The sequence below is a fragment of the Dermacentor silvarum genome, chromosome 1 (genome assembly GCF_013339745.2).
Source record: "Dermacentor silvarum isolate Dsil-2018 chromosome 1, BIME_Dsil_1.4, whole genome shotgun sequence".
Lineage (NCBI taxonomy): Eukaryota > Metazoa > Arthropoda > Arachnida > Ixodida > Ixodidae > Dermacentor > Dermacentor silvarum.
Window position 1 is genome coordinate 186,288,762 of NC_051154.1, and position 16,249 is coordinate 186,305,010.

Below are 16,249 nucleotides of genomic sequence, written 5' to 3' on the forward strand. Positions count from 1 at the left end.
AGCGAACAATTGTGCAAGTGCGCCGACTGAATGGAACCGAAACAAACATGAATCGGAAGCGTTATTGCTCATACAACCACAAAATCTGACTATAAGGCCAACACAGTGGCCCCTTTGATCCACAACGCCTGAAATTGACTAACCGAAAAAGCTGTCAGAGGCTTACAAATCAAACACTGCTCATTTTTTCTTAATGCGCAGAATATATTTATTGAGTGTTTGCTTGGCAACGCTCTCCTTTTATCCTTTCTCTTCTTTTCTCCAGCACTGCGCATCGCGAAATCACCAATTAATCTGAATCTCTCACTGAGAATGGGCAACGCTGCGTTCGAAACATCTTGTTTTCGCGCTCACAGTATAGCCACTGTGCAATAGACCCAATAGAACGCTCTCTCTAGATATGGAAAACGTAGTCGTCATGTCTTCGCAGCGCTTCAGTACGGATACTACAGATATAGAAATCGCCAAAGGCAAGCATAACCACTCTGCTGCTTCTCCCTTCTGCCTGCGCGGGGTAGCCAACTGGACTCCGGACAGGTTAACATCCCTGCCTTCCTTTTCATATCTGTATCTCTCTGCTGCTGAACAGTTGACATTGCGTACGTCACTGACCTGCAAAGCACGCTAAAGCGTAACATAACTCCGAGAAAATGGTGACGCTGAAATTCTACCACACAAAATGACAGTGAAATCCTAAGTTTTACTGCGATAAACTAGGCTTGCCTTGTCCGTCCCTCCAGCCATATCCATCCATTCTGTTACTCCGATGACGACCGTTGTCGTATTCGGCATTATTTTGTCGTCGTCAGGCCGTCTCCTCATTCTGAGCTTCGTTATCGCCATAGGGAAAAGAATAAAAGTCTACCACCACTACTACCACTGGTATTCGAACTCTTGGAACTGTAGCAATGTGTGCTTGGAAGGCCCGGTGAGCCCTTACCACTGCGCTATTGCTCAACAAAAAGCTGGACAATTAATGCAAGGTATATTGTGTTCCATACACTCGAAGAGCAGTGGCGTCATTGCATGTATATCAGAGGCCATAAGCAGTAATTTTGTGGACGATAATGACGTTATGGGCATTGCATATAAATTGTTCTGGACAAGATAGTGGTATGTTGGTGTACAATTCTTCGTTTTCATGCTCGCGAAAACAGCGTCGACGGCAGAAGAGAGACATAGGGGACAATTATGATAATTAGCCTTAAACATGGCACATATGTGGAGGTTCTGCCAAGGATAAAGCCATCCATAACTTTCGTGCGTACATGTATTAACGACGCACTCATAGCAGTCCCGTCCGTCTGGTTAACCTCCCTTCCTTTCCTGGTTTCTCTCACTTAAGTAAGATGACAAGGAAATTGTGATTAACAGACTCTGCTCTGTATTTCACTCATAGTATGTCACTACGATGCACCTATCGTCACCAGCCAATGTTACTGAACGCTTCAGATGTCTACGCTATCTTCTGTCCTGACAAAAAAATCAACACCCCTTCCACTCCGTGAAGATGGTCGAACAGCGAAGCTGTGTTAGTTACAACGAGTATTACGAGTGTTACATGGGCATGTGTTGCATGTGATGCAAACGCGTAAACACAAGTAAACACAGATCTACAACAGGAAGTTATATTGAAACGTTGAGAGGCGCGCAGAGCGACTTCCGACGCTACTCGATGAGTGTCCAGTTCTCTGGTAGAAACCTGCCGAACCACCGCCACAGGCATCGGCTGCAGTCACGGACAACGCGCGCGTTCAGCGCGAACGCGGGAAAACACGGACGGCATCGGCAGCAGCTCTGTAGGAAGCGTTTGTTATCCGAAAGGGCGCGCCGCACAGAAACACCTTCTCTTATACCTATTTCCTCTCCTCCTCACGCCTAGAGCGGCCTCTGATTGGTCGCCTCCTCCCCCAGCGCGCCTCTCCTCTGCTGGTCCCGTGACCTGCCCTCCCATGGAGCGACACTCATCCTCTCCTGGTCACGTGATCTGCGTGACGGTGGACAGACGGCGAAGGCTCGACTATGAACAGCTCCGCTGTTAAAATAACTGCGACTTCCTCGCCTCATTTCTAGTTGCACGAGAACTAATGATTTTGATATAAGTGCGCTGTACTCGTGCATTCTTTACTAGCGTCTATTGTCTTCTATGCAACTGTTTGTGAACAGTAAGTCACGGTACGCGGTGCTTGTTGTCGTTCCTCCCCGAACCTTGTGATTTCTGGTGACTTCTTGACAGCTCTTGATGTAATTTTCGCATTTTGGACTGCACAGGTTTTCACCCAGGATGAGCTAGAAATGATTGCGGAGCTGTGCAGGAAGCACAATGTTATCTGCGTAATGGATGAAGTTTACGAATGGATTGTTTATGATGGAATCGAGCATATTAGAATGAGTAAGTACAACATTTATACATACCACACTGGTGAAGTACACTTACAAGCAGGATGTCAAGCACAAAAAAAAATGCCATTGAACAAATGGAACGAATTTGATCAGAGACACCGTACTGAAGGTAGAACACAGCACGGACCGTTGTTTCTAGCCCGGGCCCGGCTCGAGCCCGAAAAAGCCATGTGCTGACCCACCCAAGCCCGGTCCAATGTTTTCAAACCTGGCCCGTAACTGCGCAGCCCGGCCCTGTTCGACCCTTTACCTCTTGAGCCTAAACGAAGCATTTTCCAGCCATCGGTTATTGTGAAGATATAAGCCGCAGAGAGATTCTTTGCCAGAGACTGATTTGACTGTCAGCTTTTCTTACTAGAGTTGTTGCTGACAAGTGAACAGGTAAAAAAATATAAAATACATCTTTTGTTCATGATTCTCGTGCGTTACTGTGTGATATGAACGCCCATACATCTGCCAAATATTTGTACAGCAATATAAAGCGAAGGGAAAGGTGACTACTCATGTACACACCGTTAGCCATTTCATCTCTCTTTTATCTAGAAGAACCACTGCAACGTGCAATACCAGAATTAGAACAAATAACATTGGCGGGAATGTAAATTTAAATAGGCTGATTTATTGGAATTTACAATTCCGTAATACACTGCCGCTAGAAGCTGTTGCAGCTCTATTATATACTATATAAACAGGTGACACGTAAGGGCAGCATTCATGAGCGACCATGTCACATGAAGCAAGGAATTTTTATCCCTTTATTCAGCTTCATTTTAAGGTCATTTTTTCAGTCATTAATTGAAGTATTTGTGTACTTGTGGCGCCACTAGCTCGTACAATAATAGGTAGAGTGCACCGCCCGCTACTCTGTCGTGGCCTGCCTGCCACTGCTTCTTCATAGACCGACGAGCGCCACTCACAACAACACCTGTAAGGGCGGCATTATTTACGGTGTACAATTTTGCCAAGTCAAGAATACCATAACGAGGCCTATTACGGGTTCGACTGAAGCCAGAGCCCGATCGAGCCCGAAGCTCCTAGGCCGGAACCCTGTCAAGGCCCACGTCATAACTGGCTTATCTTCCCCGCGCCTGGCCCACGGGTGAAGTCGGTCCCGGGCTTTCGGGTAAGCCCGTGCAGAGCACTAAGTGGAGGGCTCCTCCGGAATAATTTTGACCAACTGGGGTTATCGGTCGTGCACCTAAATCTAAATCCACGAGCGTTTTTGTATCTCGTCCTCGTCAAAATGTAGCCGCCATGGCTGGGAATCGAACCCGTGCCCTCGTGCTCGGAAGCAGAAGTATACATATGCAGAACCTGACACCTGACACAGAACCTGACAAATATAACCTGACACCGATGCCGACGCTTGCGTTTTCTCCGTTTCTCAGCTGCTACACATCGCCGATGAGCAACGCCGTGATGCCACCTTGGGCGCCACCGTTGATCGCTTGAAATCTTCCCCTTATGATTCGTCCCTTCACTTGTTTGTTCTCCGGGATGGTGTATTATACCGCCACAACGTACCCCCCGACGGTCCTGCCCACTCCTCGTCATTCCTAAGCACCTCCGGTCAGCTGTTCTCCAAGAACTTCACGACTTATCCACAGCAGGTCACCTCAGCGTCTCCCGCACCTACGACCGGATTCTCCGACGCTTCTTTTGGCCAGGTCTTGCCCGCTCCGTCCTGAAATACGTTGCGGCGTGTGAGAAATTCCAGCGCTGAACAGCATCGACGCTCCCTGCCGGACGCCTTCAGCCTCTGGACATTCCTGCGGAGCCGTTCTTTCGCGTTGGCTTGGACTTACTTGGCCCTTTCCCTCTATCAACGTCTGGCAACAAGTGGGTCGCTGTGGCGACAGATCACGCCACGCGCTACGCCATCACTAGAGCGTTTCCAACAAGCTGCGGCACAGGTCTGACCGATTTTCTTCTACACGACGTGATTCGGCAGCTTGTACATACAGCAAGTGTACACACAAAGGCGGGCATTTCACATACTGCTGTCGCTAAAGTGCGGGACCTGGTGCGGCACCTCGTAGCATGAACGCGTGCACTTCCACTTTTACACGTTTTCTTTTACTTTGATTGATGGTGAGCATGACAGAGCTATAGAAGATTAACCCAAAAGCTTTACTTTTTTTTTACTTTTTCAGTAAATAATAAAAAGCTGTCAGTGATAATTGAAATAACTTGGCACAATTTTTTGTATAGATAATAAATTATTATTTACTAATAGAAAAGTACAGGCGTTCAAAAACATTCATGTGAATACAGATAAACGTTAAAGAGCGATTATACAAGCTTATAATCTATAGCACGTAAAGAAAAAATAAATGCGAGAAATATATAAAATATATATAATATATATAGTCCTAAACATGTGAGATAGCGCCCTATTTTCTCGACATACAATGCCCAGGATGTAATAAAAAACATGCTGCCGGATTGAACACTCTGGGGAGAACTTAAGGTACCTAGCCGCGAAAATTATTTCACAAGAAAGTTCTAAAATGCACTGTGGCAAATTTTAGCCTTTCCAGACATAGGATAAAGCTCCTTCCTCCAAGACGCTGTGCGTCATGCACGTGAAAACTTCCCCGTGAGCAAAACAAGATGCCACTTTATGTTGTACAGCAATATCCTGAAATTATAGTATATAATGCCACTTTATAGTTACGATTCACGAGAGCAATTCAGAATCCGGCGCACCGCCTTGCTTTGTAAGTTGTTTCGAACATTCGAACTTCGGGTCACTCCGCAGACGCAACGGGAGCACCACTCATGACACAAATTGCCACCGCTTTAGATGCTCAGCACACCCAGGTTCCTTGTCTGACATTCACATTCGCACCCACCGCGGTAGCTTAGTGTTCATGGCGCTGCGCTGTTGAGGTCGTGGTCGCGGGTTTGACCCCAGCGGCCGCATTTCGATGGCCCGAGCGAAATGCAAAAACGCTCAACTACTTAGATTTACGTGCATGTTAAAGATCTTGAGGTGGCCAAATTAATCCGCAGTCCCAACTATTGCGTACCTCATGACCAGATCGTAGTTTCGGCACGTACAACAGCAGAATATATATATATATATATATATATATATATATATATATTATTCACCTTCACTATCAGTATGGCTGAACTCCAGCACTAACTGCATCTGCGCAAAAGAGAAACACCACTAAAATTCAATAAAGGCATAGTGCGCCGTTCATGCTAGAACAGAGCAGACTCAAAGTGACACTGCAGAGAGGAAGAGCCGGGCGAGCGCATGGCTGGATCAATAACTTAACTCAGCGTCAATCTTCATAGGTTGTCACGACGCTGCCGGTGCCGCATAGTTCGCCCATGTCATGTCCGTGGTCACAAGGGTGAATGATAAAGCGTATAACGGTGACATTTGCCTTCAGAGCTTTGCACTCCCCTGACAGTCTTGCTATCCTCAGCCTCCTTCATTGTCTTAGGAATGCCCCAAGGGTGTACCGAGCAGACGGGTTTTTAGGGGCTAAATGAGAGACAATGAAGTAACAACAGAACTGAGGGCGGGGATTGGAGTGGGGAGGGGGGGGGGGGGGAGGTTAACAAGCCTTGCGCGTCGTGTGCAGACTAAAGTCTAGACCTAGCGACGGCTTTTCTCATGTCTGACGCCACAATGCCGAGCGTGTTTCAGAGCATCGCTCCACGCTGACACTGCAATGACGCACGTAAAGCGGGTGTCGGTGTGTAGAGGGTAGGGTTAGGAGGGGGAGAGGTAAGGAGTTGCTGTTGTCTTGAGGGTGCAGCACGGAGCCAGATGTGATGCCGGCCACGCCAAGAGAGACTGCTCAATCCTCTGTTTTTGTTGTTTTTGAATAGACTGGCATGACGCGCGATAAGCACGCGCCCGCTTGTGTAAACAAACACATCACCGTGCCTTCATAGCCACTATTTAGTCTTTAGAAATTAATGCATAGGGAGGAAACAACTATATAGTGGCAGAAATTCAGAGACGAGACTATTTGCAGATATGGGGATTTTTTAAATGTATGTTTGCACGTCAAAGGTAACAAAAAAATTAGCGTAGCTTCCACTGGAGTCGCAATGCTAAAGAGACAGCGGAGCTGATTGGCACCTAGCGATTCCTGGCTTTTGGGCTGGCTTTTGGACCAAGTCATCCCCAGCATTTTCCAGAATTCATTGATAGTTGATCGATTATCGATTAGCTATCGATTGGCTATCGATTGGCTTTCGCAAGGTATTGGCCACATATTTGGGCTAGGCTAAGCACTACCAAGTCATCCACAGCATTTTCCGGAATTTCTTGATTATTCATCGATGATCGATGAGCTATATCGGCTATCGATTGTCTACCGATGACTGACTAAGCTTAAGTAGTCCCAACCATGCTGAGCTAGACTTACGCAGGCCAGCTTCGCTAGTTCACTGGGGTATATGTGCCATTGCGCTAGGACCCTTTCTGCACTACCGCCAGGATCGGCCCACAGTTCTGTTCGCACGTTACGGACTAACGCTCGGCTTAAACAGCTCCGCTGTTAAAAGTAATCCTGCTCGCACGTGCGGTGTGTGTACGCATCGTTACCTTGACGGTCACAAGGTTAGTTAATTTCATTTTACTCGTACTGCAGGCATTTACTGCTACTGCTGCTGATGAATGGCAGTATATGGTTCGTGGGGTCGGAATCATCACTAATTCACAATGTATTGTATGAATGGAAGCTCCCACCTTTGACCCTTTGGACATAGAGGAAGCGAGTAGTCGAAATTTCCCTCATTGCTATTTTTGGCATTATAAGCACGCACGGGCAGCCGTTCCGTTTCCAGAACCAGTAATCGTTACGACTTTTTTTTCGGTCGAGGTTCGGTTCAGGTCCATGCCCTTTCCACGAATTTCAGTTTGAGTTGTACTTATTTGTTTAAAAATAAATAACTAAATAAATAAATAAATAAATAAATAAATAAATAAATAAATAAATAAATAAATAACTGTAGGTGACCCAAATCTTTGACATGAGTGTCTCTTTGGGGCACTCTCACCTCCGCGCTGGTGTTCTGTGCTTTGGTTTACGATAATCGGTGACTTCTAATTAATTCCAATTATTCCAGACACTTCAGTAACTCAACTTGTAACTAAACTTATGCTCTGGCATCATATCTATAATGAAACTCATGAATTTTCTACTATACTATTTCTTCCTATTTTTTACTGATTTATTTTGAATTTCGTCCCCGGTCGCCTCAAGAGGTGAACTGGAAGTGCTGCGCTCAGCTAATTAATTTTGATTATTCCAGACACTTCAGTAACTCAGCTTGAAACTTAAATTATGCTCTGATATCATATCTATAGCGTCACGTCCTTGGAAAGAACACTAGATCTGCCTGACCTCTCATTAGGTCGCAAGTATTCTCGTCTCGGTCTTTTTCATAGAATATATTAGCTTAACCCTTCTCTTAAAGAAAACCTTTTCATCACACCCAGTTACATATCATCTCGTATCGACCATTAACACAAAATTGAAGTGCCAGGAATGGAACCGCCTTCCCGCCTCCACAGTCTCCATTTGTGAAAAAATCTATTCAATAACGCCGTTCAAAGTGCCTTATAGTTCAATTTTTTCATTCTTGTCCTGTACTAAAAATATTGCATATGTACACCACTCATTTCTGTTGTGCCTACTAGGCCTTGAAAGTATGTATAATAAATAATAAATAAATAAATAAATAAATATAATGAAACACGTGAATGTTGTAGTGCACTATTTCTTCTATTTTTTCTGATTTATTTTTAATTTCGTCTAAGCAAATCAATTATAATTCTTCCAGACACTTCAGTAGCTTAATTTGTAACTAAACTTATGCTCTGGTATCATATCTGTAATGAAATCCATGAATTTTAGACTGTACTATTTTTTTCTATATTTTCTTACTTTGAATTTCGTCCCCGGTCGTCTCAGGAGGTGAACCTGAAGTGCTGCGCAAGAAACAAGAGTGTCACTCGATGCTCATGGCACTAATAAATAAAAAGTAAAAGAAAGATTTACTACTGACGCCTGAACGGCGGTCAGCAGTGGGGGAAGGAAGAAGGGAGTAAAATGGCACAAATCGTGGATAACAAAGAGGACCCAGTAATAAAAGGCATCTATTCGCATAGCGTTCAGTTCCGGCCAATGTTCCAGTACGGGTATGGTCTTTAGTGCCAGTTCGAGCTCGGTTAGACACCGTGTCTACAGGGCATTTTACTCTCTCCGACCACATTTAAGTATACATGTGTGTGACAAAATGCCTAGACAGTTGTTTTCTACGCAAACAGAAACATGTTGGGAATATTACGCGCACTCTGCTAAACGAACACATACGATTGTGACTGTGTCAGGACCAACTGTTCACATAGTTCTTGAAACAATTTCGCTTCCACGAAGCATTTACTTATAGGAGCAACATATCGAACGCATTCAGTAGCTCTTCATTAGCTGGCATAGAATTACTGTTTATTCGATGACACCGAGCTAGGCCCGTCTAAAATTCTGGAGAGATCATGGATTCTTGCCCTGATATAGCATTTCTACTAAATCTTACACTTCATTATACTTACATTTGCCCCTGGTTTATAGTAATCATCATTGTTTAGTAGTAATTGAAGATTTTTGCATTTCTTTTCTAGACACGCTTCCTGGTATGTGGGAAAGAACTATAACTTTAGGAAGTGCCGGGAAAGCATTCGGCACTACTGGTTGGAGGGTGAGTTCATAAATTCCTTCACTGTTCACTGTTTACAAAAATATTTACTGTAAACTATTTGCGATGGTGTCACTTTACTGCTTACATTAGAGACCTGGGGCGCTACAACGTAAAATGATTCCGAACTGTTTTGATTCCAAACTCCTGACGTCAAATTTACGTAACCACCGACGCAAGCATCGGGCGGTGACCCGCCGCGTTGTCTGAACAACCCAATCAAACACTCTCCTCGTTTATAGAAGGTCACCTTTGTTCACTTTCAAAACCAATAACATTGTCTACACTCAGCGGTTTTCTTATCGAATTGGCTGACAAGAGGCGAGGAGCACACTCTAGTGGAGAGAGTTTCGATGCGGCCGAGCCAGCTACAGTGAAAATAGATAACCGCATGAAGAGGGTGGTGCCGGCTTCTCCGATTGGTCCGCTTCGCCTTACTTAGCTTGCGGTGGCTGGTCGAAAATCGTGGCGGCGTGCAATGGAAGGATAAGAATGCCACTAAAACAGATTCTCAGCAAGGAAGAGTTGCAGAGCGGTGTCGTATGCGTGCCGAAAGGTCTCGATAACGTTTTACTGCCACGAAAAAAGGTTTATCATGCGCAAATAAATACATGCTCACCGGCAGGTGCGAATAGCGAGGGCCTGAGCGATCGGCGGGCAGCCATCTTCTATTCCTTTTGGAATGGGGCAGTCTGTGGCTATTCAGAAAATGTTTCAGTTTTGTTCGGCATATTAATGCATTTTTTCGCGTACACGTCACTTGACATGGTGAGTTTTCGCGGTTTTGTGAGGTCGAGTGACGGACAGGTGAAGTAGGCATAGCCAGAAAACATTGGACCAATGCAGAGGGCTAATGGTGAAAAGGCGTCAAACCAGCAATGATTATTTTTCTTTTGTGCGGTTTGCTCATGCATAATCAGTGTGTACAGGTTATATCAAATGGGGAGCTATCGCGGTTTTCGTGACGTCCCGTGACAGACAGGGGAAGTTGGGAGTGGCCCGAAAATGTTTTGACCAATCGTGGAGGCCGATTGCAGAAATTGGAATCAAAACAGTTCGGTATCATTTTACGTTATAGCGCCCCTGGCACAGCCAAGTTGCACTATTTTACCTGCACCGATACTGTGACTTCTACAGCCGTCGCTATAGCAACTTGCCCATGGTGCACAGCAAGCCTTACATCTTTGTTATTTTCATTAGACTCTTCTTACAAGTTCAGCCAATCCCAGAGAAAATCAGGCTTTCTTTTGCTTCTACGCTTAGTCGTCTCCAAAACTGTCGCATAATTTTAACAGGAAGAGAAAGTTAAAAATTTTCCCCAAAAAATTTACCCACGAAGGATGAACAGTAGAAATAGGATGGGAACCTTAAAATGCAGGAATGCTAGCTACCTTGAATGCAATTCGCCCGTGCGAAATTTATTATATAATATGCGGCACAACTGTTCTTATCCTAATGCACCGAACATTCATCGCTGAAACAACTCATTTTTGTTTTGTAGCGAAGGAAAGCCGCTTTTCTGCTTTATGATAAATTTGTATCACTTGGCTTCAACGTATGCTAGTCTACTGTAAAACGTGCGGCGTGACCTTAAAGAAATATTTGGAAACCTGTCACGCATGCATCGAAGGATGTCGTTTTAAAGCCCAACTCGTGAAGTGTTTGCACTGATAAGTCGCCAACACATCATGTCTCATCATCTTTCCTCAAATAGTCGTTTCTGCAAAGGTCAGTCATCGAGCAGGCTTTGACAAATATCATTATACAATGAATGTAATTACGAAGGCACTGACAAATTACGGAATGATATTATGTTGGGAAAGTGGTGTTTACCTACAGCGCGCATCAAGACCAGAGAAAGCAGTGATCGACGTCTCCCTGACAACGCACGTTGTTGCGCTGGCAGCCTTGTTTTTAACTATAATAGAATGTACAGTGCTCAGTGAGTGAAACGCGATACTCGGACAACATGGCGGCCGGTACTTTTTTTCGCCACCGGTGGGCACTGGTGACACTTAGATTATGTATTTTCGTGTCACATGAAAGCGAGAATCTTTTTGATGCGTTGTAACTGCATTCGGCCCCCTCAGCGATCACCCAGCGATCACCGGGCGTGCAACAAGCGCCGGCCGTCATGTTGTCAGAGTATCGCGTTTCAATCGCTGAGCACTGTACGTCACCACAATACGATATCATTTTGTTCGAGAGGTAATGTTTATCATATCCTCGGTTTGGGACAACGGATCCCATGGGTCTCAACACCATGCTGGCCGACTCGCAATCATCCATAGCGCAGCTTGGTCTAAACACGAACATAAGCCCAAGTTCGGAAATTCGGTATGTCATGCTGTATTATGATGACAGCTCCGCATCTTGCAAAGTTCTGCGTGAAAATGGTTTCCTCATAACTGTCGCTGCCTAGCTCCTCATAACTCCTCATAACTGACTTTCTACTTTTACACAGGTAGGTTGGGCTTATGGCCCTGAGAACCTGCTTAAAGGACTAAAAATGGTGCACCAGAACTGCATCTACACAGTCAGCACTCTCATGCAGGTGAACTGAAATTGTTTTTATACCTTAACGGGTTTTAGAGCAGAAATCCATTTCACGGTGAGATCGTGCGACAACAGCTGACAATAGGTGTGAAACATTTAGGTACAGCGCTCTACTGCAATAATTATGGCCAAAACTCAAGAACTGGGAGGAAATGAGCAAGATTTGGAAAAATTGTATTGTCCTTTCATTAGAGCGAAAACACTGAATTGGAAGAGCTCACGAAAAAAAAAATATTGAGAGCTTCTCAAAGCCTGTCGCGTGACATATGTTCAAAACGGCACTGACAAACCGCTGCCCGCACACTTTTTTATGCGATTGACATGTTCTCTTAGGTTTTCCTGTGATACACGCCAAAGTTGTGCATTGGGCGTCGACGCTGGTGCATTTTGAGTGACGCCACTTAGATCGGTTGTTGGGCTCACCAGGGTGTAGATTATTCCTCTTGTGCCCAAGAAGCATCCCCGCGGCCAGTCAGCGGCTCCTAGACAGGCTTGGAGTTTTTTGAGACATGACGGCACATCGGAAGACAATAGAGAGCCGGCACATTTAAATGGGCTTAGCGGGCGACGCGCGTTCTTAATATTTAAAGCAAAGATTTCTTTCCACACACTGGACGGCCGTGCTTTCTGCTCGATTTACTTTCCGCAACTTGGACATGTGCTTTTGAGGGAATAATTAAAAAGTTTTAAGCACTGATAAGGAAAGCGAGCAAAAATACTGCTCAGTTGACGATCGCTCTTGCAGTGCCTCCACAAATTAGACGAATTCCTATAAAAACTGCAGCTGACAAAGGGACTACAAATGCGATAGTCTGCCAGGCACAGCGCCAGAAATGCGTAGGGGGAAGTGTAATGCAGGTCTATATATAGAGCAACACGTCGGGAAAGAAATAGCTACCACGGTGAGGAACACTGCCGTGTCCCATTTGCATGCTTCTTCGCCCATCCAGCGAAACTGTCACTTACCGAGCAGGTCACGCACAGGTTCCAACACGATCTAAGATTATTAGTTTCGGTGTATTAACAGTTTCGGTCCAAGCCTGGCGTTCCACAGGGCAGCGTTCTAGGCCCGCTTCTTTTCCTGATCTATATAAATGACCTGCCAAATAACATATCAAGTATTAGAATCTTTGCTGATGACTGCATGTTATACAGAGCAATTAACAGTCCCGACGACCACCTGATCCTTCAGGACGATCTCAACATTATCTCTATCTGGTGTAGCACCTGGCTCATGACCCTAAATACTAACAAATGTAAAATTATTTCTTTCGGACGTAAGCGTGACGTTTCCATTTTTCCTACCACATACATGGAGACAATCTTTCCCGGGCATCATGTTATAAATATATTGGCGTTTACCTTACACCAGGCCTCTCCTGGTTTGAAAACATCACTGCTGCGTGCGCGAAAGCCCAAAAAACTTTAGGGTATCTACGACGCAACCTCCGTCATTGCCCCTCAAACGTTCGCAAATTATCCTATCTAACTTTCGTCCGCCAACAACTTGAATATGCCTCATCTGTTTGGTCCCCTTCCGCTCATTATCAAATTAACATGCTTGAAGCAGTTCAGAACAGAGCCGCCCGTTACATTTCCAGGAACTATGACGAGGAATAAGGATTATAAACAGGGATAAGGTGCCTCAGAAAGGCTGGCCAACGTTTCGATAGGAGGACCTATCTTCGTCAAAGGCGGCCTCGTCATCCTCGGCGGGTTAGTTTTAAAGGGTTAGTGGAGTGACGTCACCTCGATGTCCGCTGTGGCTGGCTGTAAAGGGAGAGACTGAAAAGAAAATGAGCGCCTGCGCTTGACTGGCTAGGCGCGGTTTCAATAATTCAAGTGTGACTCAACTTAAACTTGATCATTCCCTTCAACCATTGGCCATTCGCCATCAAATGCCTCTCCTATGCCGGTTTTAGAAGTACGTCTACAGCAATAAAATAGCCTCGTTACACCTTGAACGCCCCTTTTCACGTCACGCAGGCTACATAATCACCTCAGCTTCGTGCGCATCTTTGGCAATACGAACGCTTTTAACACATCCGCACTTCCACAAGCCATCCGCATGTGGAATGATCTTCCCGATGATATCACCTCTGATAATAACCTTAGCACATTTCGCCACAAGCTTGAGGTACATATTTTTTGTTAAAAAGAGCTGTAACATGGTCTCGTCGTTTAAGTTCTTTTGTTTATTTTGCAATATGTTGCTTTTTTTTTTTTCTTCACTTGCACTCAAAGGCTCTTTTAGTGCTTATTTCGGAAACGTATTTTGTTGTGCTGCATTTTTTCTTCACTTGCGTTGGAAACTTGTTTTACATTCTGCAATTTACTCTGTTACGTTGCGTTTTGATGTTCACTTGCATTGTAACCCTGTCCTACACTAGTTTGCTTGTGCTTTCATTGTATTAAGTAAACCCCACTTACTCAATGTCCTTTGAGCCTGTAAGGTATTTTTGAATAAATAATAAATAAATACAATATAGAGTAGCACTAAAGCTCAGAAGGATATGCCGCGTTTTCCACGCCATGAATGCATTATCTGTTTTGTCGACCGCGCCAATATATTATGACAGATTTCCCCCATTTTGAAGGTGTTCCAAGTTGAAATTAAGAAGGCACTCACTGGACTTCCGTCTTAAAGCTTACATTTCAAATTTTATTATTATTACTCAGCATGCTTGGTACTATTACGGCTAGGTTTGTCGACTCTTATGTTTCTTTCGACGTATTCATCAGACACAATAACAAGGTCGAACAAGGGATGTCTGTAAAGCCAACGTTTCGGAAAGAACAACAGGTTCCCTCGTCTAAACGTTGGCCCAAGATGCATCTCTTGTTCGACCATTGTTGATCATTTCAAGTTTCGATCTTCCTGTGAACCAGCTGTCAACGTATGTCTTGTTTGGATTCGTCAGCCACCTCGTTACTCGATCATGTAAATGGCCCTGATGCAGGTCTCATTTCTTTCATCGCCTCATTTCTTTTTACGCTACCCATGAGGAAGGAAGCAGTGGCTGTAGGTCTTGAGAAACAAATGGGCCGGACGGCAGATCCCACAGGATACTGGAAGAACCGCCAGTGCCATTCGCTCCAGAAGAAGCGCGACTTCATCTACGGATTCCTCGGATCCCTCGGCGTGACCGCCACCATTCCCCAAGGAGCTTACTACATTTTTTGTGACTTATCAAATCTAGGTGAGGGTTACTGCTCATACCCTGTGTCTCGGAACAGGAGCAATGTGTAAATGTACTGCTCAACAGGGGTGGAATCTCAGCCGTATTCACGGAGCAGTACTCGTACTCACGTATTCAAGAGCCAATAGTAGTTGTAAAAAAATATTAGTGAAGGCTTCCGGGCAATGACAAACTGTACGGAAGCCCTAAAATCCTTGCGAATGTCATCCCTGGATATTGCGGGGAATTGTGGCCTGTATATCGAAGCATAGAAACACCGCATGTGTTATTAATTTAAGATACACCCATGCATATTTGACCACGACATATACTGAATCAAACCCTGGATACATACAGCGCCCAGCACACTTGCGTAGAACAAAGTAGCTATGTTCTCATAGGCGTGCGCTGGCACCGTCTGTATACCATTGGACACAAGTTGAAGACAATCTGTAGACAATCTGTTTTGAGCATGCGCCGCCAGATTGGCCGCAACTCGCGTCTCTCGCTATGTAGTTGGTTGGCACTGGTCAAGCTGGTTTGCTCGCTAAGCGTATCGCCCGCTGCAACTGCCGCAGTCCTCGCTGCATAGTGAAAAGCATGAGTATTGACGACTTACCAATCACACAGCGCAAGCTCAAAAGCAACACACAGCGCAAGCTCAAGATCAAGTGTCTGCATTCAGAGGTACAGCGAGTAATTCTGGTACTTCTGCGCCATGAATTCCTTATCTGTATTGTCGAGCGAAGCAGTACATTATGACGGGTTTCCAACATTTCAGAACTTTTCCGCGTTGAAATTAAGAAGGCCTCTCATTCACTCGCTAGAATTCTGTCTCAAATCTACATTTTAAAATTTTATTCTAGTAACTCGGCATGTCTGGTAGCCCTCATTAAGTTGGTATCTCTATCATCTTTGATTCCCTTTACCCCTCTACTCCAGCACAGGGTAGCCAGCCGGCCTACACTGGCGAACCGCCCTGTCTTTCTCTCTCCCACCCTCTCTCTCTCTCTGGTACGTAAAAAATAACGCGCCAAATTTAGTTTCTCCAGGCAGAATTCGCAGTGTTCGTTACTGTTTGAGCACCACGAAAACCCTTCTTATTTTTAACCAACAAGGCTATTAATATTAAGCACATCGTTCCTTGAACACAGGATCCTGAACTTATGCAGTAACTTGGTCCCTTGACGGGTCTCTGCAATACCAAGAACACCACCTTCAAAACCTAATTTTATTCAATGGCAGGACCTGCAACAATGTACGCTGCTGTTTCTTGTAGATTTGTCCCGCAATGCGTATGGCTTCCCGAGAAAACAAGAAGTGGATCGCCAATTCATTTTACTGCACGTTTGCTGTCGGATATCTCGAAGCTGGTGCTATTC

General features: G+C 44.9%; 1 protein-coding gene across 3 annotated transcripts in view; it reads left to right on the plus strand.

Moving 5' to 3' along the window:
• LOC119436521 (kynurenine aminotransferase-like) overlaps positions 1 to 16,249 on the plus strand; it is a 70,891-nt gene that overhangs the window by 40,221 nt on the left and 14,421 nt on the right. For all 3 annotated transcript variants that reach the window (XR_007464193.1, XM_037703386.2, XM_049658354.1), the window contains exons 8-11: positions 2,272 to 2,392; positions 9,059 to 9,135; positions 11,597 to 11,686; positions 14,699 to 14,888. Coding sequence is in view for 2 of the 3 variants with exons in the window: in XM_037703386.2 (XP_037559314.1) it covers positions 2,272 to 2,392; positions 9,059 to 9,135; positions 11,597 to 11,686; positions 14,699 to 14,888 (478 nt within the window). In the remaining variant the exon portion in view is untranslated. The remainder of the gene's footprint in view (positions 1 to 2,271; positions 2,393 to 9,058; positions 9,136 to 11,596; positions 11,687 to 14,698; positions 14,889 to 16,249) is intronic.